This window comes from Dinoponera quadriceps, unplaced genomic scaffold, assembly GCF_001313825.1.
Source record: "Dinoponera quadriceps isolate SergipeBrazil2010 unplaced genomic scaffold, ASM131382v1 scaffold1850, whole genome shotgun sequence".
NCBI classification, from domain to species: Eukaryota; Metazoa; Arthropoda; class Insecta; order Hymenoptera; family Formicidae; genus Dinoponera; species Dinoponera quadriceps.
The window spans coordinates 250,912-278,287 of record NW_014556042.1 but is presented as its reverse complement, the minus strand read 5'-3'; the positions used below and the strand labels follow the sequence as shown (position 1 = coordinate 278,287).

Below are 27,376 nucleotides of genomic sequence, written 5' to 3'. Positions count from 1 at the left end.
CCTGACACTGTTTATTTGAAGCGTAATTTAACTTGCTGAAATGACCCATACTTTAGGAATTCCTAATCTCTATACGCTTTGTCGCGGTGAGCTCATTTTTCATCGGTAGGAAGGTTTCCGCCGGTACATAGGCGAGGGTCGATCGCGTTGGGAGACATAAAAGACACTTGAACAAAAATCTACGCGACAGAAACCGAACTAGGTTTTAACACATTAGCTGCCGGTCACGTGAGGATGTGTTGATAGTTAGTGCCTCGCCGTATAAATAGGGTTTTCCTGGAAGGCCACTTACTTTTTATAACAAATATGATTGAAAATTGGTAATAAAACATGATTATGTGTATTATACTGATTATTATACTAAGCAATACTTAGGCCTCTCCTGATAGAATATTTTGACTACGCGCCGAATTATTTCCTAAATACCACTTTACGCGCTGATTGGCTCTGTAGCGTTGACGCGATATCACGCACTGGCGCGGGATCGGCAGCGAAAGTGTTAAACGTTAAATCGCCGAACTCGGCGAACTGCGATCTCTTCTCGTCATCCACAATTAACCTATTGCTTCCATAACACCTCTTGTTGCAGGTACACCATTTAGCATTTTTAAAATTTCATAAGGGATTGGAAAAGTTACGTGAATACGTTGAGAATACAAAAAAGCATGTGTATCTCGTAGGCGTGTTGCAAGCTGCAAAGGTAAGAAATGTTGCCTTAAAAGTCGCATTGCTAGTAGATATAACTCAGTCAAATCAAATAATTGATTGTCTGCCTGTAGTAAAAGATAAATTGATTTATTACTTCCAAGAGGTAATAATTTTAACATTAGAAAAGAAAGTTTATTTATATGTTTGGACGTGATGAATATTCATTTCCAAAAATGTCTTCTAAAAAAACTTTTTCCACGATCTGAATATGACTTTTTAGGATTATTGTTCGCGTTTGGGATGCAACACGGATAACTGGAGTTTAGATAATGTCTTTAAGTATTTCTCGGATATGACTAATGTACACATACCATATAACCATTTGCAAGTTTCAGAGTCTAACAAAGTATATGATAAGTATTCCGTCGAGATATTAAAAAAGATGAATGAAATTAAAGCCAATCCGAATGTAGATTCTAAACGTAAAACCGACATAGACGAAAGCGGTAGGTTTACAAGTAAAATTGTGTATGCGACTTGCACGAATTACAAAAGTCGGATTCCACTCGTTCAATCGATATTTTATGCGCGAACTCACGTTCTCATCTTTCCACGCTTTCTCACTTTCAGATGCTTTGCGTCGCGTAATGAAGGATCAGTCCAAGCTGGATAAGTTGTGTTTAAAATGTTTGACGTTCTCGCAGGATGTAATGGAGGAGCATCCATTTTTCGAAGGATCTCTGTGTAGAGAATGCTCGGTAAAGAGAAAACAAACGCAAAAGAAGAGAAATATCTTGCATGCGATACTCTCGATCGCAATGATCGCAGTGATAATATATAAAATTATTACCGATTTCAGCAAATATATATCTGTATAATATTTTTTTTTCCACGACGACCACCACAACGTAGTACGATTTACAAAATTGTTTCGTTTTTAGAGCCACTTTAAGCCGTGTATGTTCGTATTCGGGAACGACGACAAGTGCGTAAGTATCTGACTATTTAAGCGACACTCGAGAGAATCGGGTTTCTACATTTCTGATTGAAGTTTTACTGCACAGTTTGCGCCGCAACCGGGACCGTGGTTATCTGCGACCGGGAGGATTGCCCACGGTTAGTAGTAATGGTTGCGACTGTTGATGACGCCCGAACGACGACACCATCTTGCTTATCTTCCGAACCAATCGTGCAACTCATTTTTCAGAGTCTATTGCACTGCCTGTCTAAAGTATTTGTTGTGTCCGGAAGTGTACGACCAAATACTTTTGGAGGATCCATGGGAATGCTTCCTCTGTAGAGACAAGTCTAAGCTGCCTGTGGAAGGACTGGTACGTCCGCGAAATAATTGGAAGGAGACATTCCTCAAGATGTTCCGTACTTCCTCGGTTGACTATGTGTCTGATAAAATTAAAGTTGTAAATAGTGATGGAAAAAAGAGAGGTATTCGCGTGCTGTCGCTCTTCGACGGCTTGAGCACCGGTAAGATACCCGTGTTCTCTTCGGACACATTACATAATATATTTAGCATCAAAAATGTATATTTGACAACACACCCGTACACGTATATACACATACATAAACAGTTCTCTAATGTATCTCGTAATACGTATTATATAATATTCGATAGGTCTGGTGGTGCTCCTGAAATTAGGAATCATAGTAGACGTCTATTACGCGAGTGAGATCGATCAGGACGCTCTGACGATTAGTTCCGCGCACTTCGGTGATCGTGTTACTTATTTAGGCGACGTGCGAGATGTGACGAAGGAGAAGGTCAAGGAGATCATGCCGATTGACCTGTTGATCGGCGGTTCGCCGTGTAACGACCTCAGTTTGGTCAATCCGGCGCGTCTGGGTCTCCACAGTAAGAGAGTCGATGGTCTTCTGATCAAACAAATCGTCAAATCTCCTGGACGGAAAAAGACATTTTCGCCTTGTTTCGCGTTTGCAGATCCCAAGGGGACGGGCATACTGTTCTTCGAGTACATCCGGATCTTGAAACAATTGAAGAAGCACAACAAGGGTCATCATCTGTTCTGGCTGTACGAGAACGTTGCCTCCATGCCGAGCGAGTTCAGACTGGAGATGAACAAGTGAGTCGTCGTGGCTGGCTGGTCAATCGTGCGATTATCATCTGCTGCGATGCCTCGCGATCACGCGAAACTGATTTGTTGCGTTGAACTCCAGGCACTTGGGGCAGGAGCCGATGGTGGTGGATTCGGCCGATTTCTCGCCGCAGCACAGGCTGAGGCTCTATTGGCACAATCTGCCCGACAACCCGTACTTCCCGCAGTTCCAGAAGCAGCAGGACGTTCAGGATATACTCACTCCGAACTGCAACCGTTACGCTCTCGTGAAGAAGATTCGCACGGTCACAACTAGAACGAATTCGCTGAGACAAGGTACGTTTTTTTTTCTCTTTTCTTTTCTTACCGCGTTCAATTCTTCGCGCGAGCCGAGAGATTTCGTCGGAAAAAGGAACCCTCGTGAACGTTTCCGTCTCTGTTTCAGGCAAAGCGGAACTGAAACCGATCATGATGAAAGGCACTAGCGACACGCTCTGGATCACCGAGCTCGAAGAGATCTTTGGCTTTCCGCGGCACTACACGGACGTGAAGAACTTATCGGCGACGAGTCGACAGAGATTGATCGGCAAATCCTGGAGCGTCCAAACGCTTACCGCCATATTGCGGCCACTGTGTTCCTACTTTAAGTGCAATGAAGGCGAAGATAGCCAACCCGATTCACGGTGAAAGGAAATGGCGTTCCCAACACCGTTGCACCGATTGTGTTTTGTAGTAAAATTAACCAATTTTTAAACTTTTACTTGTTCATAATTTGTAATCCAGATCAAGTTCATTTTGCATAATGTTTTTAACAGGAATTTGCGCAATCATAAATGAAATATATCTATTATTTTTTTTTTTAATAGATATTTCATTTATACTTGGCGGTCTTTCCTTGATCTGTCTAAGAGACTGTGCATAAAAAGTCTATACTTTTGTACGATTGACTAATAAGCATTTTTGCAAACGATCATTGATTGAATTATGCACTCACACTTATGACGATATTTCGCAATCCCGCGAACGAAAATTGTCTATTACAAATTTGACAAGCCGCGAAATACGCTGCTTTGAAGTCACAGAGCTTGCTTGTCTCAGAGGAACTTGAATGTAAGCGCTGAATGTAAGCGTACCGGACGGCAACGTAACTGATTGTATGCCAGGTTTTATGTCTCAACATTATTATTATCACAATCATTATTACACATCATCATTATTACATACAATATATAATGTATTAAAATATTATTTATATATATATGTATGTATATGTATATATATATATATTGGATTGTTCGACAAGTTTGTAGGAATTTTTATGGAAAATTCAAAATCGATGTTGCTATAATTAGGTATAATGTTTTTTAATAATGTATCGGTCGTTTTTTTGCGATGGTCAAAAGTTTCCAACATAAAAGAAAAATTGTTAAACTATAAAAGTATTTCCTTCTTTGGATTTTTCATAAAAAATCTCCTACGACTTATCGAACAAACCCAATATATATTTTATATATTATATATAATTACATATAATATATAAGGGTGTCCCCCATTTTAAATGATGACTTCAGATATCTCTTGAACAAAGCATTTCATAGAAAAATTTTTCATATGAAAATTGAAGAGTTTAAAACTGAACTATCTACTGACCTTATTAGTTCGATCTTGGATAGAAGCATCAAAGTCAAATGAAGATCAACCTCATTTTTTTTTTAAGGAATCATAATTTTCTCGATAAAAATTTATTTTCACGTTCATTCTGCGTATATTATCGGAAAGTATTCACTTTTTGATAATCTTAGTAATAATTTTACATCCTACTACTTTTATATACAGAACGAATAGAGGCATTGGCTTGTGTTAAAAAAATCATGTGATTTCGTAGAAAAAAAATGAAATTGACTTTTCTTTGATCTTGACACTCCACTAAAGGTCAAATTGATAAGATCGATAAATAGACTCTTTTAAATTCTCCAACTTTTATATGGATCACTTTTCTTTAAAATGGATTGTTCAAGTGATATTTGAGGTCATTATTTAAAATGGAACACCCTATATATATATATCTTTATATGCAGATTATTTCAGGACTCTCATGGACAAATCTCAACAAGTGGTAGGTTTCAACAAGAGAATCAGTTTTTGTAAAAAAAAAAAAACCCGTCTTCCGACGCCCCTTTAACGACGTTTTTGTTCAAACCGCCTGTGAGATAAGCAACCAGTCGCTAAAGAACATTGTGCATGACGCCTAACTAATCTACGTCTTTTGATTTTATTTTTGCTTTATTTTATTTTATTCGCACATTTTATTACAGAAAGTGCTCCAAATGCCTGCCTTGACTTGATCACATTTATCATATTTATTACATTTATTACATCCATGTGACATTGCAACTCAAAATGAAATTTTAAGAAACAACTACAATCAAAACTACAATCAAAAGATGTAGATTAGTGCTGTTGTGCGAACGCCCATTTCATAGACGGTCCGAGCAACGATGCGCGTAGCTTCTTAAAAACGTATCGGATTCCTCGACAAAAATCGATCCTCTTGGTGAGACCTAACACCCCCTGAAATTCGTCCCATAGGTTCTGAAACACCTGCGTATATTTTTCGGGTTTCTCACGATTTTCTGTACAAATATCCTCCGATACGCCTTATACATTTAGATAGGTTGCAGATCACATGAGTGTAATAAGTGCGATGTTAAGGCATATATGACACAACCGCAAGAAATATTGTCCGGTGTCAGCATCCTCCTGTTGTTTCGACGCACTCGGCCTGCTTATGCGCCGTCATGTCCGCAGCGAGTACTACGTGTAAAAAACTTGCGGGGTACCTTCGTCTCGGAGCCGCAACGCTCGTGTGGCATTTGCGCTGTTTCACCATACGTTTACGCAACTCCGTGTCTCGTCAGGAGTTGCTCAGACTCTTTCGATATTTCATTCGAAAGTAGCCCTTGCGGGGTTCGCGACTCGTCGGCAGCGTTGCGTTCCCGCCAACGTACGGCGTGCCCGGGCTCAGTTGCAACAGAACCGGCGGAACAGGGATGCAGCCCGCTAAACAGTTGACATGCTGCATCATCGATATGGGCAGCGGAGTGTTGATGAAAACTTCCTGCTGCTCCATGTCGACACCTCGTATTATTCCTGTATGTACACACGAGAATTATGTGAGATATAAGAGTATTTTCTTCACACAAATGTAAAATACACGCTCGAAGATGCGTGACGCACGTCGAACGAATGACGAGGATTCTCATATCGGAGCACGTGCGCACGAAGGTATCAGCGCTTACCAAATCCGTAGCAGGTGCACAAAGGTGATCGTTGCGTGAGCACCCTGGGGCCGGATGCGTCGTTGGGCTCCTGCGAAGACTCCTCCTCCGTCAAGTCTATACCGCACAGTGCCACTATGTTACCGTTGATGACCTTCAGGGCGTGCGAGGCTGGTACGCCGAATAATCGTTGAGGAATGATGCACAGGGAGGAAAAGAACGTCCTGCAAACGCGCGACGATTACGTATAAACGTTCGTTACGTATAGACATTCGTGCTCCCGTCATTACGTTGACGGTTAGATCAGTGAAAGAACTCGGTCCGATCGAGCGGTCCTCAAAGCGCTAATGGACAGTAAACCGACCATATCTTACGATAATTATGTATAAACACTTCATCAGCGCCGGATCGTTGATAAAGACTCCATAGACGCGTCTGATAAGTGACTCGTAAAAAATTAAGCGAAAAATTTTAATAAAAAGAAATGTTTAAATAAATATATCTTTCGATTTTATTTTTACTCGATGATCAAAGCGGACCGACCGGTTCGGTGATGGCATACTAACTTGTATGGTACCGCCTCGTTGATGCTGAACGGCAAACCCACGCTGTGTTGGCTGAAACAAAAAGTGACGATTATGAGGCTGCGATTGCAGTTTCGCGTCGAACTCGAAGAACGCTTTCGCAAGCGAGAGACACTCACAAGGGATCGTTATAATCATCGCGTATGATTCTGCTGAGATAAGACATCATTACGAGCTCGCGTTGCTGATACGGCTCCAAGTTCAACTCGTTCGATCTCCACGTGCCTTTATTTTCCGCGTTCGAGTATATCACGCATAAATTGTGATCACAGGGTCTATTCCAGTCGACGAACGTCTCGTTGCAAAATTCCCACTTGCGTTCCTGACAAAATTCGAAATACGTTCGGAAAAATGCGTCGGGATAGACGTTAGTTAAAAGGTTGACTCTCACTGTCCGCCTGGACGGCAGCATCGACAGGAATCCGATTGGTCAATCATCCGTCAAAATGTTCCTCGATGCTTTCGTAGGAATACAACATTGTGCATACAATATTGCATTGAAATATTCACACTAATGAATGTTTGAACGCAGGATTGACGGAAGCTCGTCTGCCGCCGCACAGTGGAGCAAAATATTCAAATTTGTGGTCAAAACCATGAATATGATTGATTCTTAATAAGTGTGACTATGTTTTAAGAGATCTTGAGACACACTGAACTCAAATCTACGATGGTCGTTTAAAAATGTTTAGAAATTAGATTTTTTTTCTTTGTGATCTGTCTCAAATGGGCCGTCCTGTAAGTACGTGATGAAAACTGAGAAATTATGTTCTCACTGAGTTTGATCAAAATTGGTGAAACGTCGTGCCATTTCCTCTAAGACATGTGATTTGCGTTTAGATTTATTGCGACTACAGGGTGTCTACTCAAACTTCGGAAAAAAATGCATTGAGAATTTTCTGATTTTCCAGGTAATTTGTTAAATATTCCAAGTAAAATTTAAGTATTTTTAACTATATCTTGCAAATGAACATATATTTATCGTACAAAGTCCTTAAAATGTTCCATTCATAAAAGTTTATAAATCATAAAATCACTCGAGTTCCAATGATTAAATTTTAAAGAATTTCAAAGAAACTCTAAAAGAATTAATATTTTACGTTGCATGAATTTTCAAAATTTATTTTATTAAAAAAAATTTCGAACAAAAAATTATATAATGCATAACCGATGATAAAAGAAATATGCAAAAGAAATTTGATAAATCTATTGAAATAAATAAAATTCTACCTATTTTGTATCTTCTTTCTAAAGCCGTGAAGCGTATACCTGTTTATTCACGATGTCCGCGCTCAGCAAGTCCGCGTAGTTGTTCCCCTTCCTCGACAAAATCTGCAGGATAAAAGACGGCCTGACGAGCTTCACCGTGACGATCGCTAGGTCCCAGCCGATGTGGCGTGTGAAGCCCATCGTGTTGACGACGACCGGCAGACGCGACATTACCGGGCACCGTTTCAGCCGGTCGACCAGCATCCTCACGCCCTCCAAGTAGCGCGTGACGCACTGTGCGACGTTGATCTCGTCGATGAACAGTTGGTAAGCCGGCGTCAGCAGGTGTGTGAAGTTCGGCCCGGTCAGCGGCTGCTCGATCAGGCTGTACGAGATGCAGCCGGCCGGCGTGCACTCCGCCTGGCCGGGGTCCACGTCCACTAGGACCACCTTCCCGCACGTGTGCAGCAACCGGTTGATCAAGAAGCGCGCGCTGGTGGACTTGCCGACGCTCTTGCCTCCAGCGACCAACGTGCAAGACCATTCGTTCGCTCTCCAGAGCGCCAACATCCTGTTAACGATATCGGTGATGATGCACGGCTCGACGATCAGTCGCTTGCGAGTGGGGTCGTGCAGGCGCGCCTGCAGCACTATCTCGGCTCGCTGGTGATCCATCCAGGAGTAGTAGCCAGGGTTCTTCACGTTCGGGAACAGTTTCAGCGGAAAGTAAGTCTGCAGGAAGAGTGTCAGGTTGTTCTCGAGATTCCGCAACACCAACACGGCTGTTCCCGGTTCGACCTTGTCGATGACCTCCTGCAGCTTGCTCTCCGAGTCCCGAGTGACGCCTTCCGCGGACAGCGCCGTCCATATGTTCTCGACGTCACCTTCCGGGAAATGTTCGCTGCTCTCGACGAAGACGCTGCTGTATCCCTTCGGCGAATATACCTCCGTGGCAGGCTTGGACGCGTCCAATATGGCACCGTACACCTCCACGGCGCCGTACAGCACATTCATCGACAGCTTGCCGCTGAAGCAGAATCCACTGTCGCTTTTCATGACAACGATCACGATGTTCCTGATGCTGTACAGCTGCGGCTTCGTGAGCTTGTGCGAATACACGTCGTTGCCTTCCGTGAAAGCCTGCGGACTATTCGATTTCCTGAACTTTCTCCTCAAGAACGATTCACCGTGCATAGGACTGTTCCCGAAACTGCTGACGTCACTCACATCTTCTGATCTGCTGTTACAGGTAGTTACAGCCTCGCTGGCATCTTCCAAGACTTTCTGAGAACTACAGCACGCTTCTGCGTCGCTGTTGCTACTTATGGACTGATCGACGGATTCTCTACGTGCAGGGCTCACGTCAGCACGGACGAAGTCATTGACAGCGAAATTTCCTAATTCGAAGCATGGAATTTGAAAAGTCGGGAGGAGCAAGCACAGGTGTGATCTGGTGCCATTTTAAATATTAATATTGTCAATATTAATACTGATTGTGGGAGGATGAAAATGACCCAACGTGTATCGCGAACGTACCCGAGAAAAGTTATCGGCGGATTTCAAGTTGTAATAATGTTACTGGGACTCAAAGATCAGGTCATTTTTGTAAGACGGTGTCGTAACTGACTTTTAAAATATTAATTTTTGATAAAGTTATTAACGTTCGAAGTCAGAAGCTCGATTTTTCGCCATAAAATTTTTCTTTTCGATTATAAAAAAAAAACTATAACAAAGACTAGACAATCTTACTAAGAATATCTATACAAAACTACAGCTAAATCGGTCTACTAGCTTCAGAAATACTTTCGATACCGATTAACGATAATAAGCTCATGAAAGCAGTAATAACAGCGTTATATATTAGTTTCTTATGCTAGGCTTTATGTAATATATAAATATGTAAGTAAAAGAAGAATAATCTCTCAAAGACATGTCTGTAAAATCAAAACAATGTGATCAGCAGAAAAATTCCAATATAGATCGTTTCTCTACTCATATGGAGCCCCTTGATATTTAAAATGGCATCAATAAAATCACACCTGTGCTTGCTCCTTATGGCTTTTCCAATTTTTTTCTTGATATTGCCAAATAAGGAATAGTCTTAATAGAATTCCCCAATTCGCTATCACTTATAAATATATTAATTATTAATAGCTATAAATTATAAATTATTACGCTATTAATTATAGCTTCGTTACCTTTGATTTGGTCAGTTTCGTCAACATTCCATGACACAGACAATGCCTGTTTCTCTTCGACTGGCAAATGGGTATCGTCCTTGGGTTTCAGACAATCGCTATCTATGATGACCATGTGATTATCCTTGTTGGACCATGATTCTGAATGAATGAAAATGTTCTTATCATAAAACGCGCTACTTTCAGTTCGCGTCTTTGGTTGCTGTTCAAGTATCTCTGGAATGTTTGAAGGAATGGAGTTGTCCAAATTCATCTTAACCACAATCGGCGAATCCAGATTTCTCTGTTCATTGCGAACAATTTGCATCCAATCGTCGTTGACTTCTTTTTCCAACTTTTCATTTGAGACATCCAGTTTCCAGTCATTGTCTGTCTCTTCCTGTGTTTGTTGCTCAGAGTCACTCCACATCGTAACATCACCTGTAAACAACAGTTTCAATAGCAAATAGAAGAAGATATTACTGAGGTGTAAACAAAAAAATAGAGATGGAATATTTTTATATGGGATGGGATATCCTAATCACCTGAGATGCATATCAAAAAGAATTTATAAAATCATGCAAGTAAGGAAAAAAAAACTACATCTATTACATTCAACATCGGACGATTCGTCAGCAGTTTCTTTGTTGAATAATTGTTTCTTTTTCTGCTCAGCGTTCAGCTGTGTGCTTGTTCTCTCTGCGAAAGAATTAACATTCTCATCTGGAGGAATGTTTTTTTCCGAAGGAACATTCTGCGCCTCAATATCCACAGTGTCAACAATATTTAGCGCAAAACTTTTAGGAGTAAACATCTTTTTACACTTGCGAGCAGGATACTTTTTTAGTTTGTGTATTATCAATCTTCTGAAATGTAGAATAAAGCATTGATTAGCAACAACATAGATTTCAAATAATAATAAAATTATATTAACGAGCGATATGTGAACATTAAATCAGTATTTATACGCAGTTAGAACTCATCTTACTTACGTTTTATGTCTTCCCACTTTTAATTTAATTCCTTTTTTTATCCCTTTAATTATTTTCATTGATAAATCTACACGTGTGTTGTGCTCACAAAATTGATCACGTGTTTCAAGGTTTACTCTGTTTCTTTGTTTCTCAATTTTGGCTGCAAACGTCCTTAAAGTATATCTCTACTCTGTTAAATGGGATATTAAGAGAGGTCCACTCTACGAAGTCAGTTGGTGTATCAGTCCACAATAGGTATTTTAAGCATTAAGTCTTAAAAAATTGACCAATCACAGTTAATTATCCTCTTTACATTCGACTGTGATTGGTCAATTTCTTAAAGCTTAAGGCTTAAAATATCCATTGTGAACCGGCACTTAGGTGGATTGAATGCATTCAGTACTACAATCGTTCACTGAGCGCTTAGTGAACGCTTGCATCTGATTGCATCCAGTACATTTTTTAATCTAAAAGGATATACCAATGGGTTACAAGAATTTCTGAAAATCTGTTCTACAATACGTCGTATGTGTTGGCGGATGTCGAAACGTCGATGGTCCAATGAAGAGAACTAACTTTCGAAAAATAAATTCTCTCATTGGACCATCGGCTGCGTTCCGACATCCGACAGCAACATATGCATATTGTAGAACAGGCGTAAGTGCTTAACGATCGATGCAATATTGAATGTACTCATTTATGCCCGTTTTTATTATTATAATTTAAATCTAAACAGAATTGACCAATCGTATTGATCAGTCCAGCTAATTAATAAATACTATTACTCGATTTCGTTTAATTAATTAGTCGATTAGATTGATCGAGGTTAGTGAAAATGATCTTTAGATTTCAAGACAAATCGCATACAACATTATCAGATGTGCTGATTGGCTGTTGAATACAGCATTTCTAAGGTCCCTAGAAATTCTTTCCGACAACCAATCTACCTATTCGACAAAATTATTGGTAAATGAAATATTTGCTTAATAGAGATTCCAATTTTCCCTCGAACTAACAATATTTGATGTATTATATTATACATTATATTATATTGGGAGTGTGAATAAGTTCTCGCCGTTTTTTGTGAAAATAAATCCTTTATTTAAAAAAAATAATAAAAAAACAAGTCAATTAAAGTATTGCCCATCGCTGGAGACTACTTTTTCCCATCTTTCTGGCAGCATTAGAATTCCACGTCGAAAAAACGACACTTCTTTTGCGGCTATCCACGAATCGATCCATTTTTTCGTTTCTTCATGCGAAGTGAAGTGCTGCTCAGCCAGGCCGTTAGTCATCGATCGAAATAAATAGTAATCAGAAGGCGCAATGTCTGGAGAGTACGGCGGGTGGGGTAGGACTTCCCATTTCAGCGTTTCCAGGTATGTTTTGACCGGTGACGCGACATGCGGCCGAGCGTTATCATGCAGCAAAATCACCTTATCGTGTCTTTGCTCATATTGCGGCCGTTTTTCTTTCAATGCTCGGCTCAAACGCATCAATTGTCGTCGATAGAGATCTCCTGTGATGGTTTGGTTGGGTTGGAGCAGCTCGTAATACACTACCCCCAGCTGATCCCACCAAATGCACAGCATGAGCTTGGAACCGTGGATATTCCGCTTTGGCGTTGATGCTACTGCTTCGCCGGGCTTAACCCACGATTTTTTACGCTTGGGATTACTGTAGTGTATCCACTTTTCATCACCAGTCACAATACGATCTATGAAACCTTTCCTTTTTTGTCGTTGAAGCAGCTGTTCACACGTGACAAGACGCCGTTCGACGTCTCTCGGCTTCAGTTCGTACGGCACCCAAGATCCTTCCTTTTGTATCATTCCTAATGCTGTCAGACGTTTCGAAACTGTTGTTCGATCAACTCCTAATGATTTTGCAACATCGGATTGCGTCTGACATGGATCTTCAGCAAGTAATGTTTCCAATTCTTCGTCTTGAAACTTTTTTGGTGCACCACTGCGTTCTCTATCTTGAACATCAAAATCACCATTTTTAAATCGGTTAAACCAATCTCTGCATGTTCTTTCCGACAGAGCATGATCACCATAGGTTTCTACAAGATTTCTGTGTGCTTCAGCTGCAGATTTCTTCTGAATAAAATAGTGCAGTAAAATTCCCCGCAAAAACGGTTTATTTGGCACGAAATTTGACATGTTTTACGCTACAAAAAGAAAATATTCTTTATAGGTTAATGGAAAGACACGCACTGATTTTAAACACAGGTTATAGAACTTCAATATGGATGCGTCATCATCTTGAATTATACACAGAAAATTTTTATACCGCCATCTGATGGTGAAACGGCGAGAACTTATTCACACTCCCAATATGTGTATTACATTATATATGTATTTTTATACTATTTTCTATTGTATTAGAACAAAGATAAAAATAAAAATGATTAAAATTTAAACAGTTTCTCTTTATTTATACTATTTTATATTATCTTTGGTTTCGATCGTATAATTTCTCCCCTAGGGCGAAAACGTTAAATATTTTCAAATAAAAAAATGTACAATTTTTCACAAGTTCACGCTGGAGGGGAAGATTGTATTCTCCTGATACTAAAGTGCAGAAGCCAGGAATCCGAGAAAGAATGATCGTGTTCAGAAGAAAAAATAACTTTGCAACTATTGTAAGTTTTGTGAATCTGATTGGTGTATGTTCAGATTCAACTAAAATTAAGAGCATACACTAATCAGATTTACGAATTTCACAGCAGTTGCTAAGCTGCTTTCTCTGTTGAACGCAACTAATATTCTCCAGTTCCGTGGATTTGTATCAGGAGAACGTGATGAGCAAGAAAGTAATATGAATTTCCAGCGGTGAATTTAAATATATTTACAATTTCTTTTCAGAGGGGTTGTGTGCAGGAATAAAAACTAGACTAAAGTTCAATCACTTTTATCATAACGAAATATTAGAGTACACTATAACAAAATATAATCTCAGGTGTGTCCGATAATTTTTGACACAGCGTTCGTGTGCAGATAGAATGACAGTGACGTACTGAGGAAATCACTATAAAGAAAACGTATTATGCTATCTAGTGCAAGGTAGAAATGACAGCGCTCTGTCATTTTTTTACTACGAGAAACGCCATAAGAGGACGAAAGACAATTATTTTTCAGCACACGGTCCAATGTCACACGCCAGTCATTGCGTTAACTCCATCTCTTGAAAAATAAGCTGTTACTCATTGTTGCTCCGTCCAATCTGAGAAATTGATAATTTTCAGCCGTCTGACTTATCGTTGTTTTATATTACTGAAAGTTATTATCGCACCTATCTTCTAGTAAAGCGATTAGTTCGCCCTTCGTTAACAATCAATATAGAAATGAAGTTTTTAATCAATTCATATATTGAATAAAAATCTAAAATTAAAAACATACTAATATATCCACATATTAAAGACTATATCCATTTCTTTTGTTTTTAAATAATGCAGCCGAATAGTAGATAAGGTTTACTTCAAATAACACATCTCACCAACGAGATCGCAGTGCTGAGGATTTAATATTATACATATACAAGCACATTAGATTACTCATTTAGCACTTGATATTCGATACATATATATAGTGTATAATTGAATATTCTTGATTTACAGTCTTCATTCCTCCTGTTATAAATAAATTTCAACCATCTAATCCGCTCTCTCATGCGGATGCGAGCGAGTACATATTTACATATTGGATTTCCTTCAAATTCGTGTAAAAAGAGAATTGTATTATGTACACAAACATACGCGGCTCAATCGAACGAGGAGATTGAAAGTTGCCGTTGCAAAAATGAGACTCTATATGCGAGATCGAATATAAATAACGTATCGACTATCTTAACGAGATATATTGTTTTAATTTCGAACTGTTAGCTTGCTTCGTTCCGACGCACACATTTCAACGTTCATCGCTATCTCAGGTTGTACCTAAAGATACTTTGAATTCGGGATATTTCGAGTTAGTCTTCTTAGCGCGTTGCATGTATGAGTACGTAAGCGTAAATATAATAGCGATATCACCGTGATAGTTTCTCGCGCGATGAGCATCCGTCATCAAAAAGATACAGCGGTGCCTTCAATATTGTCCTCGACCTCTGCCTTTATTGTAGCCGCCGCGCTGATAGTTGCCGCCAGAATTGTTGGAATTCCAACCGCCTTGAACCCTACTTCCTCCGCCTCTACCTCCCCCCCCGCCTCCACCCTCTCTTCTCTCGTTATAGTAGTTTCCGCCACCACGATTATCGCCCCCATAGGAATCCCTCTGACCGGAGTAATGCGGCTGCTGACTGCCGTAACTCTGACCCTGATAACCCTGATAGTTTTGACTCTGATAATTCTGACTCGGATAATTCTGGCCGTAATTTTGACCGTAATTTTGACCGCCGGCATCTCCGCGATAGCCCCCGCCGCTTCTACCACCGCCTCCGCCACCCCGCTGATATCCCCCGTCGTTTCTGTGATCCGGGTAACACTCCCTGTGACCGTGTCCGGAGTACTGAGACTGCTGATAGTCCATGTTCTGCCCGAAATTGCTGCTGACGTCTTTATGATCGCGATAGCCGCCGCTGCCACCGCCACCTCTACCTCCTCCTCCTCTGCCGCCGCCACGTCCTCCTCTATCACCACCACCACCGCCGCCTCCTCTCCCGCCCCTGAAATCATGCAACAAGGTGTTAGTTGTAAATTTGTTATACACAGAAATCCGATCGATTCTCACCGGAACGACGGCGGTCCCTGAACCCTGTCCTTCTGCCATGGAGGCATCTCTGGTGGAGGAGGCTCTTGCTCGTACGGTCTGCCACCTCTGTCCGGCACCGCTCCGATAATAACGCTGTTGATTTTGCTCCGCGTGTTCTTACGAACGCTCGCGTTACTCATCTTCTCGATCACCGCCAGGTCGTCTCTCGCCGCCAGCAGATCGGCTATCGTCACCTTCGGCTCGTTCTTCAGAGTCTTCCTCCTCTCGTCGTATCTGGAGTTCACCTCGGTTTCCTGCGGCTTTATCCTGTCTGACCACTGCAAACGGGATCGTGAGTCTCGAGTAACAGGAATAATTGGGAATAACTCACTCGTGATGTCAATTAAATCGATTCTCACCAGGAACGACTGAACTGTGACGTCAAGACGCTTGAGCAACATGTCACGGCGAATCGTGTACTCCTTGTTCATCTCCTCCTGCAACAGACTCAGCTTGTCCCATTGTTTCGCCGAGAGCTCAACATCTATGAGGGGTTTGCCTAGAAACTCAGGTGACAAAGTCTTCAGCACTTCCGACAATTTAGTCTCCACTCTTGAGAACAGCTGATCAGGCGTGATATTGTTCGGTGGCTTTTGGAACTTCAGCGTCACCAGCATGTTCTTCAAGTTTTTTGCTGTGTCGCTCTCATCCTGCGAGGCAAAATGGAGAAATGTATCTTACACATAGTTTCCTTTGCGAATGAACAACGTCAGAGGTAGTTTGAGACACTTACAATAGTAAGCTCTATCTGCTTCTCTTCCTTGGGACATTTAATCTCTAATAATTTACTAGCCATAAGTTCAGCTGCTAAAAATTCTATCAGGACAGCCCTTTCCAGTTCAGTCGCTAGTCTTTGATTCACGTGTCCAGTCATTAGTTTCTCATTCGCACATCCTATTTCCTTGAGGAAGAAACTTAACTCTAAGAGGAACGAACTAGCATCATCGGCACTTGTTGTAGCATGAACAATCTCATCGGTGTCGATAAATGTTCCCAGTTGCTCGGCGAACCAGGCTATAAGACTAGTAAAATCCGTCGACTTGGCGCCGACTTTCAGAGCCTGTGACAGTTTCTCAGCATCAAGCAGCGGTCCTGTGTATCTGTGTAGCGTTATAAAAAATATCCATCCTTATATTGCAGTAGGAAAACAAAATACAACAGCAGTATTTGAAAAACTATATTCTTATAGAACGCGACAGATAAGCTTGACAAGTTTGACGATCCATCGTGAGTATTTAAACTCCGATTTCACCCAGACTTTAATATATTCAGTAATATTCAAGAATATGTATTTAAAAATATATTTAATGTATTCAAACAAAAACCTTAGCAGAATGACCGACGTATCGATTCAAGATAATATTTTATGTCTGAATATCTTTTATGTCTTTGAATAAATTTGTATAATGACTGTCGCGTCTCAAACTAAAAAACTATTCTATTTGGACTTGTGTGATGACAAACCGTTATATAATAAAAAAAAAGGAAACGAATGATAATTTAAGGAAAGATTTAGGGCATAAAAATTGTCTGAAATTGGTAAGTCAACCATTCTGCCGAAGCCCTATACCACGATATAACCTCCGACCACTTACCCTACGTCCTCGAGCATCTGCAATATCCTCTCCTCCATGTTGACGACGTATTTCAGATCTCGGGAAATTCGACAGTCGTCCACCGTAGTCCCTGACGGGCAAGTAAACGTCTAACAGATACCGACACTGAAACGTGGACAGACGAATTGCGAGATATCTCGTCACTATGTTCACCGCACCGAGCACGAGAAACCGGCACTGTCGGTCACCCCGCGTCCTCCGTTACTTTAGTCCGCTCGAACGAAATCACTGTTCTCAAGGAAGTCGATCAAGCTAAGTTGCTCGAGCGAACGATCGGCAGTGTCGCCAATTGTTGACGAGACTTTCCTAGTCTTATGTGAAATCCTACGTGTAAATATCACATTTATTAAATGTTATTTTATATAAAAAATTATTTTAAAGGAGAAATAATATAAATTCATGTTATTAAATCATATGCAAACATATTTCCCATTAAATAATTTATTTTACTTCAAAAATATAATATTTTTATTCTATATATTTATATTTTATCGCATACATATGAATAATATTGCGCAATTATTATGCATCAATTAATAGTACTAAAGTAATATACATGCTAGTTCTCACAACGTTACACATTAAAATCGTTCTACATTAAGCAGGGTACAATGAGAATTTCAAGCGTAAACCTTAAAAAATTGACTAATCACAGTCGACTATTCTCCTCATATTCGACTGTGATTGGTCAATTTCTTATAAGGCTCACGCCTTAAATTCTCATTGTAGAGACCTCGCTTTATGGCGCTCCGATTTGGTTCTTTGCGATTTGACATTTCTAAAAATGCACCAATCAGAACGCGATACGATGACCCGAGACAGGAATCAGGTCGAGTCGGCAAATCGAAAACTCCATCAGTAGGATTCCCATTGATTTGGCGACACTGACAGCCGGCTCGAGGTGCGTTTCCAACAGAGCGCGTTCCTCCCCGTTGATCACCCGCCATCTTGCCAGGTGGCAGCAGTGGGCGCTCGTACGGTGGCGAGGTAGGCGAGGAGCAGTCGTCTCGTAGGCGTCATCATGGTGCGTAGGCAGCAGCGTTTTTGAGAAGAGAGGTAGCAGGGGCAGTTTGTTTTGAATCGATCACGACGTGGGCATCCTCTCTCGTTATTATGCTAATCGGCTCGCCTAGGAGCGGCGGCGTCGTCCTACGGAGCAGCGGCAACGACGGCGCGATGGGGCAACGCGGCATTGGTGAACGTCGCGCTACCGATTAATCGTAGACTGCGGGACTGCTGCTGCTGCATCGTGCGTTGTGGCGACTGTACATACGCACGCACGCAAACACGGTACGTACGTATCCGAGGAAAACACACACGCACGATGTCGCGGGGAGGCCTTCGCCTCGTACGCAGCGCGACTCGCCGAGCCGTCGAGCGCAAGGAGAAGATGAAGAGGAGCAACGCGGCCCTGCTAATCGCCGCCTGCCTGCTCGCGCTCGGCGCACCGCCGATCGGCGCGAAAAGCATCGCGACGTTGGACGACGGCGGCGGCGAAGCGGACCGCTGCCCGGTCGAGTGCTCCTGCCTCGGCAACCTGGTCGCCTGCAGTGAGCTACAGCTAGTCGAGGCACCCAGCGGACTGCCACCATGGACCGAGATCCTGTGAGTAAATAAATAAGTTTGCTTCTCCTCGGCTGCTGTACTTTGCGTCGCTTCCGTTTCTCTCTCTCTCTTTTTCTCTCGCTCGCTCACTCGTCGACTCGACGGTGCACCCGTCTCGTTTTGAACGCTCCGATCTATATCGCCTCACGATCGGTCGTTCTCGGGTCTGGTTCTATTGACAGTCGAAGAGACCCAAAAGTTGTTTATGTATGGACGGAGGGACGCTTTTGTCAGCACCCAAGACCGGTTTGCGCCGTCGTAGGTGTGCACCTCGCCTCGAGCTGCCTCGAATGCATCTCATTCATGACCCGCGCGGGTGTGCGGGGACGGGTGTACGCATTGTCCGTCTCTCTCCGAGATACGCAGGAGTGATTCCAAGGGTTGGGCGGCGTACTCATTGTGTAACTTGAGCTGTAGATAAGATAAGAGGGAGAACTTTCAATGGAAATGATCTTCGGTGATAAGACCCCGAGTAAATGTACACCTTACGATCGGCCGTTTGTTTTTGTATCTTCCAAACAGTTTAAGCGCTCGGAGTACGTATTCATGTCGGTTGTGCCGTCTAAAAAGGCATCTTCGATCGCGCCCGAATTTGCAGCTAACAGGGCTGATAAAGAAACGATTCCCAACGAGATACATCCGGACGAGGCGTGAAAACGCGAATTGGCCAATCCGCATGCGTCCGAAATCAAAATTGGCCGGCCGAGGCGCGATTATGCGCAGCAATTTGTTATTTATTGGATGATAACTGTTATTACTCTATATTGTTTGGGAGTCGGATCAACGGTGGGGAGGGGGGAGGGCAATATTGCTCGTTACGGCTGCATGTGGGTCGCTTGTCTCTCTCTCCACCGGCGCCAAATGACCAGATTGATGAAACCGACTCCACAGACACACACAGTCAGGTTTCTAAAGCCATATAGGGTGCTGTGTGTGATCGTGGCTGACCATCGTAAGTCCCCGATGTTCAGAGTCAAGGATAGCGAGGTCTATGTGGGGAAAAGATGCTTGTCTACTGCCGCTTAAGGTATTAAAGTGTGCAGCGAGTAACCGAGGGTACTTGCTTCGTGCAACGTAACGAAATAAAAATAGAGACGTTACGCAAGATATATATCTTTCTTCACTGGCTTATGTAAAAAGTTTCTTGCTTCATTTATTTAAATGTTAATCGTCATCACACGTCGTTTGAATAATTCATGAGGGAACGCGGAATCATTTTTATATATCTTTTTCTTTCCAGAGAATTGAAGGGCAACAATATTGCCAACTTAGAATTCGACTCGTTACTTCATCTAACAAAACTCAGAGAATTGTAAGCACCCGCATTAAACGATGGATAATTAGTAGGCGGAAGAAGGTGATATTATGGTCCCTGTTAATATCTACTAGGTGGCGAATTCTAGTGATTACTTATGGAATCATTTCTTTACTTAGCCCGCCGTTACTTAATGGCGCTAATATGCCGATACACAATAGCTGACATTTGTTGTAGCGCATTTTTATTTTTAAACATTTCCAAACATTTTCAAGGTATATTACAGCATCTAATTATACACATTTCCTCATTCTTCTTAAACTTGAGCGTATTATCACACGAATATACGTGTATTTTTATATTTTGTTCGCTACTTAACATTTTATTCCGCTGTACATATTTCGAATTATGCAAAGTTGAACAATACATTTTGTTAATTCGGCCTCCCATTAAAATAGATTTAATATAGCTTCATTTTTTAGGTTTTTATTTCAAAGTAGTTATTTGATAAGTCAATAATTCAGAATAAATTTTTAATTTAAAGTTTATTCGATTTGCAGAAGTTGTCTCTGACAGTTTGTATTTATCTTCTTAGTAAATCAATACTTACATTAAAAATTCCCGGTTATTCATTGTTGTTCTTTCTTTATCTAGAATTTATTTAAAGAAATATTCTTGTCTGGAGTATTTTGAAAAAAATATTTTATCTAGAGTTTATTTTGAAAAACTTTTAATTTATAAAAAATCACTGTTTTGTAGACAAAACCAATTTTTTAAGCCTATTTTAGTTGAGTGTCACATTGTCATCCTTGTTTCTTTTCAACCCATTATGTAATGTCGCCACATTTTTATAAATAACGTCCCAAGTAATAAACATTCCATGATAGAACATTCCATGATAGTCTAGAATCGATTGAATACTTTGAAGAATTTAATTGTTCAGTTTTCAATTTAATATATCGATTGTTGGCAAAATTATTGTACAAAATGTGAATGGGGAAGCTATATAATACCACCTCTTTCCCTCTACGAAATTAAAACTAAACATACGTTTGTGACTCGAATAACTTTATCTCTGACCACTCCATCTTGTGATTCCAGAGATATAAGTGCTAATAAACTCGAAGATAACTTTACCATTGCCTTGTCGGATGTCGCACAATTGCGCGAGCTTAAAGTGAATAAAAATCACTTGACACAAGTGCCAGATCTTGTATTTGTTAAGAATATTACTCACCTTATGCTGTAAGTATCTTCTACGCTTATGTTATGCGCGTTCTTCTAACGTCATCCGGTTAATTGGCATTGCGATTTTCTTCTTCTCTCTTTCTTAGATCTCATAACTTAATTACCGATATAAATGGGACTGCGTTGCTCAGTTTGCAAGAACTTGAATATCTGGATCTCAGTGGAAATAAAATAAGTGTCCTTCAGAGAGGATCCTTCCTTACTCCAAATAAACTTAAGCACCTGTACGTATATCTTATCGGTGGCCTTAAGAGCCTTTACCGCGTGACGCGTCGATTGCGTCGTCCAATAATAAAAAGTACAATAATATTTTTTTACATCCGCAGTAATCTAAACGCGAACAATATAAAATTAATCGAAAATGGGACTTTCGATAACTTAACTCGGCTGCAGGAACTTCGTCTGAACAAGAACATTCTGACACAACTGAAAGACGTGTTCACGGGCATGGAAAAACTGCGAATACTGTAAGTGTTTTCCCGATGTATCGGTAAACACATTAAGGAGTTTGCAAGGCTCAGGCTTCTGAAATTTATATATAATGTCTGTATATCTTTAATATCGTAGTAGTTTTTCGTCAAAATTTTATTTTTAGTTTAGAAAATATTAAAAATAGAAATTAAAAATAGCACGCTAATCTCTCAAGGAACGTGCATAAAAAATATCAACTCCAGTTATTAATATCTCTGCTCTCGAACGATCAATCTTTTTCTTTGCACTAATTACAGTTAGATAACGTATTTCAACGTAGTATAGATTTCATCGAATTCTTATCAAACTCGCCTTACAATCTCCTTAACAACGTATCACACGTATAAGTTACTACGTCTCGACTATACTACGAATGCGCGCGATAACGTTTTTCAGGGAGATAAACAAAAACAATCTGCAAGAAATACACGGGTTAACCTTCAAGAGTTTAACAAACCTAGAGGAATTACGATTAAGGAGAAACGAAATCACCAAGTTAGACGCCGGGGCTTTTTGGCCGCTTAAGAAGCTGGTTCTTCTACAGCTTGACTTCAATATGCTAACCACTATCAGGAAGGGTGGCTTATTCGGACTACAAAATCTGCAAAAGCTCACCCTGTCACATAATAAGATCTCGACGATCGAATCGCAAGCGTGGGATATATGCAGAGCGATCACGGAGTTGTGAGTCATATCCCTAAAATCTTTTAGATATCTCTATTAGATATCTCGTCTCTTCAATGACGAGATAAGCGTAAACAAACGTGCGATTCGTTATTTATAATAACTTATTCTTAAATTAACTACGAGTAATTACATTAAATTAACTTGTGCAATAAATAAACATAAAATATCACGGGCTTCTAATCTCCCTTATTTCAGAGACCTGTCGCATAACGAACTGACCTCTATTGAGCGGGAGTCATTCGAATATCTCACCAATCTGGAGAGGCTCAAACTGGATCACAATCAGATCACGTACATCTCGGACGGAGCGTTCAATTATACGACAAATCTGCGCATTCTGTACGCATTCTCTTTGCCTATCAGTCCTAATTTCATACTGAACGTTTCTCCACATTGCGATCAGCATATCACAATTGCCATCTTGTTCACAGGGAACTCAACGCGAATAAGGTGTCTTACATAGTGGAGGATTTCAGCGGCGCGTTCTCTTCCCTCAGCCAGTTATGGAAATTGAATCTGGCTCACAACAAAATCAAATCCATAAATCAACACGCCTTCACCGGCTTGGTCCGCCTCGCGGAACTTGATTTAACCGGGAACAACGTCACGACCATTCAAGAGAACGCGTTCCTCCCGATGTCTAGTCTGAGCAAGCTCAAGATGAACACTCGTAAGTTCGAGTCCCGCGTTCGCGGAATATATCGCGGATAGGTCGCCTCGACGTAATCGTGTATTACTTTTGTCATTATCTTTTTTGCGATCGCTTGTTCTCTCTGTTACCGTGTGCCAGGAGCGCTGGTCTGCGACTGCGGGCTCCAATGGTTGAGCATGTGGTTGCGCGAGCATCGTTACAGCGAGGCCGAGGTACACTGTGGTTACCCGCACTGGCTGCAGGAAACGTCGTTAACCAAACTGCATCATGCGAATTTCACTTGCGGTTGGTATTAAATTGCACTGACCTGGACGCTGGATCAGGGTAAAATTCGCGTATGAACCGTAACACTGAACGAAACTTGGGAAACACAGACCAGTACCCGAAGCCACGGATCGTCGAGGAGCCCGTGAGCCAGATAAGCATCAAAGGGGATAACGTGACGTTGGTTTGTCGCGCGACCAGCACCGCGGTGGCGACGCTCCACTTCACGTGGAAGCACGACAACGTGGAGCTGGACGGTGCGATGCTGCAGACCAGCGTCGGTTCCTCCGCGAACGGCACGACCGAGGCGTCGTCCGTCCTGCAGCTGATCAACGTCACTCACGCTAACCAAGGGAAGTACCAGTGCATGGTGACGAACAATTACGGCGCCACGTACTCCGCCAAGGCCACGCTCAGTGTGTTGAGTAAGTTATGCGTGTTCGTTGTATTGATTATATCGATTTACAAGCTGACTCTCAAAATGGTTTCTGCATCTTTCTCTCTCTTCGATGCTGTGCGGAATGTTGTCGATGGTCCGATGAGAAAATTTCTTTTTGATTAATTCCCTGAAATTAAGAATATAAGGGAATAATCGGGACTCGGGATTCGTTTAACGTGGAAGGTTGACTCACCACGTACGTTTGCGCAGGAGGATTATCCGGTGCGCGGGTCATTACACGCTTATATCCTCTATAGGCAAAAAAGTTCGTAAGGTCACAAATAGATGGCCGTGGCAGCGACTTAGTAATTGTTTTCCTTTAGGTTTTCCTTTTAGTTTTCAAATTTTGACCGTATTTTCAAATATTAACCGTATTGTTGGGTCGATGAATGGATTACTCCGAAAGACGAGTAATTTTATCGACGCGGGGTCAAACCGCTGCCCGTAAGAAATTATTGATAGCAACGGCTAGTACTTGGATTAAAATATTGTGTCATCTAAATCACTAATTATATCTACCGATGGAAATTGACCAATTATGTGTCTAATATAGAAACATTTCCTTTTCCGCACGGATCACGTTTGGTTGATTGATTTTCCTTATGCATACGCAATATGTGATAATGTGTTTATCTGATAATGACAGGTCTTAAAAGCTTATTATACACCTGTTGTAGATCCATTAAGGATCTACTCTATCTTTCCATGGTTAGTCATCTACAGAGCTGACGTAAATATCAGCTTGTCCCTGAGTTCTTTCATCGGACCGTCAGCTGCGTTTCGAACTGCATCGAGAAAAGTGTCTGAACCGTTCTAAAACTCCGTGTACACATATGAGTCATACGTACACTTCATAGTCTATTAATTTCGCTAATATTAGAGAATAATCATAATTTCTTTGGCGCACACACAGTTTTCCCATCGTTCTCCAAGATTCCGCACGACATACGAGTGACCGCCGGAAAAACCGCACGCTTGGAGTGCTCCGCCGAGGGGCAGCCTTCCCCGCAGATAGCCTGGCAGAAAGACGGCGGGAACGACTTCCCGGCGGCGAGAGAGAGGCGGATGCACATGATGCCGACGGACGACGTGCTGTTCATAGTGGACGTGAAGATGGCCGACAGCGGCGTTTATTCGTGCACCGCGCAGAACTTGGCCGGTCTCATCGTTGCAAATGCCACCCTCACCATATTAGGTGGGGAATCATTTTCTCGAAACACCTCGAGATACGATTTCGAACAACTGTATACAATTGTCTGGTCTATTCTTTTTAACTGAACTGGCTACACTAATTCAGAAAATTTACATACACATTGAAGCGTACGTACAAGCGTAAGATTCTCACGCTTCAGTGTGCGTACATCATTTCTTGATGGACAGTTCAGCTAAGTAGAACAGACAAATTGTAACAGTTGTGATAATTGTAATGAAACACAAACGATGTACAATTATGGAGAGTGGTTTTGCGCTTCGCAGAGAAACCGTCGTTCGTGAAGCCAATGGAGAACAAGGAGATAATGGTCGGCGACTCGATCGTGCTGGAGTGCATGGCGAGCGGCTCGCCGCGGCCGAAATTGGTCTGGCGGAAAGACGACAGCCCGTTGCAGCCGACCGAGCGGCACTTCTTCACCGCCAAAGATCAGCTGTTGATCATCGTCAATACGATACCGAGCGACGCCGGCAGTTATGCGTGCGAGATGAGCAACTCACTGGGCAACGCGGTCGGCCTGTCACATCTGACGGTGAATCCAGGTGATTGTAGGACGCTTTAACGCGATGAGACCACGGATATGCGTCAATCTCGCTCGCTCGCTTTCTCACGTCCGTTTCTCCGTTCAATCCGTAGCTCCTCCGACCTCCATGGTGAACGAGGACGACATACTAAGCCTGATAATAATCACCGTGGTGTGCTGCGCCGTCGGCACGTCCATCATCTGGGTGGTAATCATCTACCAGACCAGACGGCGGCTCAACTCCACGCAGAGCACCGTGACGCAGCCGACCACCACCACGGTCATCTTGACCGTGCCGGACGCGCAGACGCAGCTGTACCTGGACACGAGCTCGCAGCACAGCAAGGACAGCGGCACTGGGGACAGCACCAACCCAAGCAACGACCAATTGCAATTGTGCTTGCCCGGTAGGTGACTCGCAATATCGTCACAATTGATCGATTTTACACAAAAATGAATTACGAAACACATCGTTAATAATCGTGCAATATAATATAATCATAACGGACACGTGACAATCTCACGCATCATTACGTCCATCATAGAAGAGATCGCGACGAGTTCCGCCAACAACGAGGAGGAAATGGGAACCATAAACGTCGACGATCCCCTGCTGCGCTACACGAATCACGAGCGGCATGAGGTGGCGAACGCCGATTCCGCGGTGTAACAAACCGGGAGCGCCGGGGCTAACGTGAGCGAGACGAGCCGACACAATGTTTCTCATCGGTAAGCAGCGCGGAGGAAGATTCTTTGCTAGCAGAGAGAGAGAGAGAGGGGGAGGGGGAGGGAGGAAGAGACTACTAAGCTCTGAGATCGAAGTCGACTTTCGATGCACATGTTTTTAAATATATCTCTCAAACGCAAAAGCAGACGTTGTCTCCGTATGAAAGTCAACGAGCGCTCGGTTCGACTCGGCTCGAACGGCAATCATAGCCTTCGCTTCCGTCATTGAAGATCATCCTGAATCGAAATTTAGTTCTATGTTAAATCTTCAATTCTATAACATAGTAAGAGCTAAGATAGCATATTAGAATCAATTTCAATACTAATAACATAATTTATTCCTACTTTGACCCTGATGATGTCTTAAATNGAGGGAGGGAGAAATAGACAAGGAACGGATTAAAGAGATCCGAACGCAAAGAGAGAATTTCGACGAACGACTAGTGTCCTTAACACGCGACAGATATTCCGCGAGTCGTGTGTGAATTAACAAGGCGCAGCAGTAGTATTAAGGAGCGAGGACTCGCAGTCCGGTAATCGCCCGATAATCATCCGAGAACGAGCCCGACCAACGGACACTAATCCGCACGTTAACGCTCGCGGATTTGCACAGATGCATTGGCTGCATTCGCTGAAAACGCAACGGTTGAATGAGTTTTTATTGTAATATTCCTTTGGATCTACCATGGATCCAGAAGAATGCTTCGATCAAAAACGATGATCACTCAACTATTGTGTTTTCTGAACGCACCCATTGACCAGGCGCCGTTGCGAGTCCGGATCGGGACGGGACGTTAACGTAAAGGAAGAAAAAGAAGTGTGGCGACGGAAGCGGGGAATTCGAGCGACCGTCGCTGCGCAGCGCAAGTACAACGGAAACGCGATAAGAGCGATAAACGGGACACACACACATACATACACACACATACATACATACATGCATACATACATATAACACGTCATCGTATTTATTATGGACGCGGTTTGCGT

General features: G+C 42.0%; 4 protein-coding genes across 6 annotated transcripts in view; 2 read left to right on the top strand and 2 right to left on the bottom strand.

The window, feature by feature from the left end:
* The window catches only part of LOC106746476, a 167,129-nt gene extending 163,172 nt beyond the window's left edge, over positions 1 to 3,957 (top strand). Inside the window, exons 11-20 of the mRNA XM_014623104.1 lie at positions 590 to 700; positions 929 to 1,154; positions 1,279 to 1,406; positions 1,590 to 1,637; positions 1,700 to 1,764; positions 1,856 to 2,130; positions 2,279 to 2,515; positions 2,603 to 2,744; positions 2,839 to 3,053; positions 3,163 to 3,957. Coding sequence (XP_014478590.1) covers positions 590 to 700; positions 929 to 1,154; positions 1,279 to 1,406; positions 1,590 to 1,637; positions 1,700 to 1,764; positions 1,856 to 2,130; positions 2,279 to 2,515; positions 2,603 to 2,744; positions 2,839 to 3,053; positions 3,163 to 3,404 — 1,689 coding nt within the window. The 3' untranslated portion in view covers positions 3,405 to 3,957. The remainder of the gene's footprint in view (positions 1 to 589; positions 701 to 928; positions 1,155 to 1,278; positions 1,407 to 1,589; positions 1,638 to 1,699; positions 1,765 to 1,855; positions 2,131 to 2,278; positions 2,516 to 2,602; positions 2,745 to 2,838; positions 3,054 to 3,162) is intronic.
* On the bottom strand, positions 3,951 to 11,133 carry LOC106746478 (polynucleotide 5'-hydroxyl-kinase NOL9). Of its 2 annotated transcripts, none has more exons than XM_014623106.1 (8): positions 10,958 to 11,133; positions 10,578 to 10,831; positions 9,987 to 10,406; positions 7,849 to 9,185; positions 6,699 to 6,901; positions 6,562 to 6,612; positions 6,017 to 6,219; positions 3,951 to 5,867 (listed from the first exon to the last, which is right to left on the bottom strand). In XM_014623106.1, the coding sequence occupies exons 1-8, from the start codon at positions 11,014 to 11,016 to the stop codon at positions 5,632 to 5,634; spliced, it is 2,763 nt and encodes a 920-aa protein (XP_014478592.1). In that variant the 5' UTR covers positions 11,017 to 11,133; the 3' UTR covers positions 3,951 to 5,631. The 2 variants fall into 2 exon arrangements, with proteins under 2 accessions (XP_014478592.1, XP_014478593.1); XM_014623107.1 differs by having other exon boundaries at positions 10,578 to 10,828.
* Positions 11,134 to 14,383: 3,250 nt separating this feature from the next.
* Positions 14,384 to 17,525, bottom strand: LOC106746516 (protein FAM98B). Its single transcript, XM_014623179.1, has 5 exons — positions 17,286 to 17,525; positions 16,424 to 16,790; positions 16,050 to 16,340; positions 15,670 to 15,968; positions 14,384 to 15,604 (listed from the first exon to the last, which is right to left on the bottom strand). The coding sequence occupies exons 1-5, from the start codon at positions 17,321 to 17,323 to the stop codon at positions 15,028 to 15,030; spliced, it is 1,572 nt and encodes a 523-aa protein (XP_014478665.1). The 5' UTR covers positions 17,324 to 17,525; the 3' UTR covers positions 14,384 to 15,027.
* A 439-nt stretch (positions 17,526 to 17,964) lies between these two features.
* Positions 17,965 to 26,436, top strand: LOC106746518 (leucine-rich repeats and immunoglobulin-like domains protein 3). Of its 2 annotated transcripts, none has more exons than XM_014623182.1 (14): positions 17,965 to 18,911; positions 20,152 to 20,223; positions 21,268 to 21,411; positions 21,501 to 21,638; positions 21,741 to 21,881; positions 22,282 to 22,569; positions 22,768 to 22,911; positions 23,004 to 23,242; positions 23,363 to 23,509; positions 23,599 to 23,913; positions 24,841 to 25,122; positions 25,404 to 25,679; positions 25,774 to 26,067; positions 26,206 to 26,436. In XM_014623182.1, the coding sequence occupies exons 1-14, from the start codon at positions 18,631 to 18,633 to the stop codon at positions 26,328 to 26,330; spliced, it is 2,886 nt and encodes a 961-aa protein (XP_014478668.1). In that variant the 5' UTR covers positions 17,965 to 18,630; the 3' UTR covers positions 26,331 to 26,436. The 2 variants fall into 2 exon arrangements, with proteins under 2 accessions (XP_014478668.1, XP_014478669.1); XM_014623183.1 differs by lacking the exon at positions 17,965 to 18,911 and adding an exon at positions 19,830 to 19,938.
* Positions 26,437 to 27,376: the final 940 nt, after the last annotated feature.

Excerpts from the sequence above, each read along its gene's own strand:
- LOC106746478 (XM_014623106.1), bottom strand. The coding sequence starts at position 11,016 with ATGAAAATAATTAAAGGGATAAAAAAAGGAATTAAATTAAAAGTGGGA. Across the intron at positions 10,407-10,577 it reads CGAATCGTCCGATGTTGAAT|GTGATGTTACGATGTGGAGT; the intron begins GTAATAGATGTA and ends TGTTGTTTACAG. Across the intron at positions 6,220-6,561 it reads AACGAGGCGGTACCATACAA|GACGTTCTTTTCCTCCCTGT; the intron begins GTTAGTATGCCA and ends GCGCGTTTGCAG.
- LOC106746516 (XM_014623179.1), bottom strand. The coding sequence starts at position 17,323 with ATGGAGGAGAGGATATTGCAGATGCTCGAGGACGTAGG. Across the intron at positions 16,341-16,423 it reads AGCAGATAGAGCTTACTATT|GATGAGAGCGACACAGCAAA; the intron begins GTAAGTGTCTCA and ends TTTGCCTCGCAG. Across the intron at positions 15,605-15,669 it reads CAGGGACCGCCGTCGTTCCG|GGGCGGGAGAGGAGGCGGCG; the intron begins GTGAGAATCGAT and ends GCATGATTTCAG.
- LOC106746518 (XM_014623182.1), top strand. The coding sequence starts at position 18,631 with ATGTCGCGGGGAGGCCTTCGCCTCGTACGCAGCGCGACTCGCCGAGCC. Across the intron at positions 18,912-20,151 it reads CCACCATGGACCGAGATCCT|AGAATTGAAGGGCAACAATA; the intron begins GTGAGTAAATAA and ends TTTTCTTTCCAG. Across the intron at positions 20,224-21,267 it reads CTAACAAAACTCAGAGAATT|AGATATAAGTGCTAATAAAC; the intron begins GTAAGCACCCGC and ends TTGTGATTCCAG.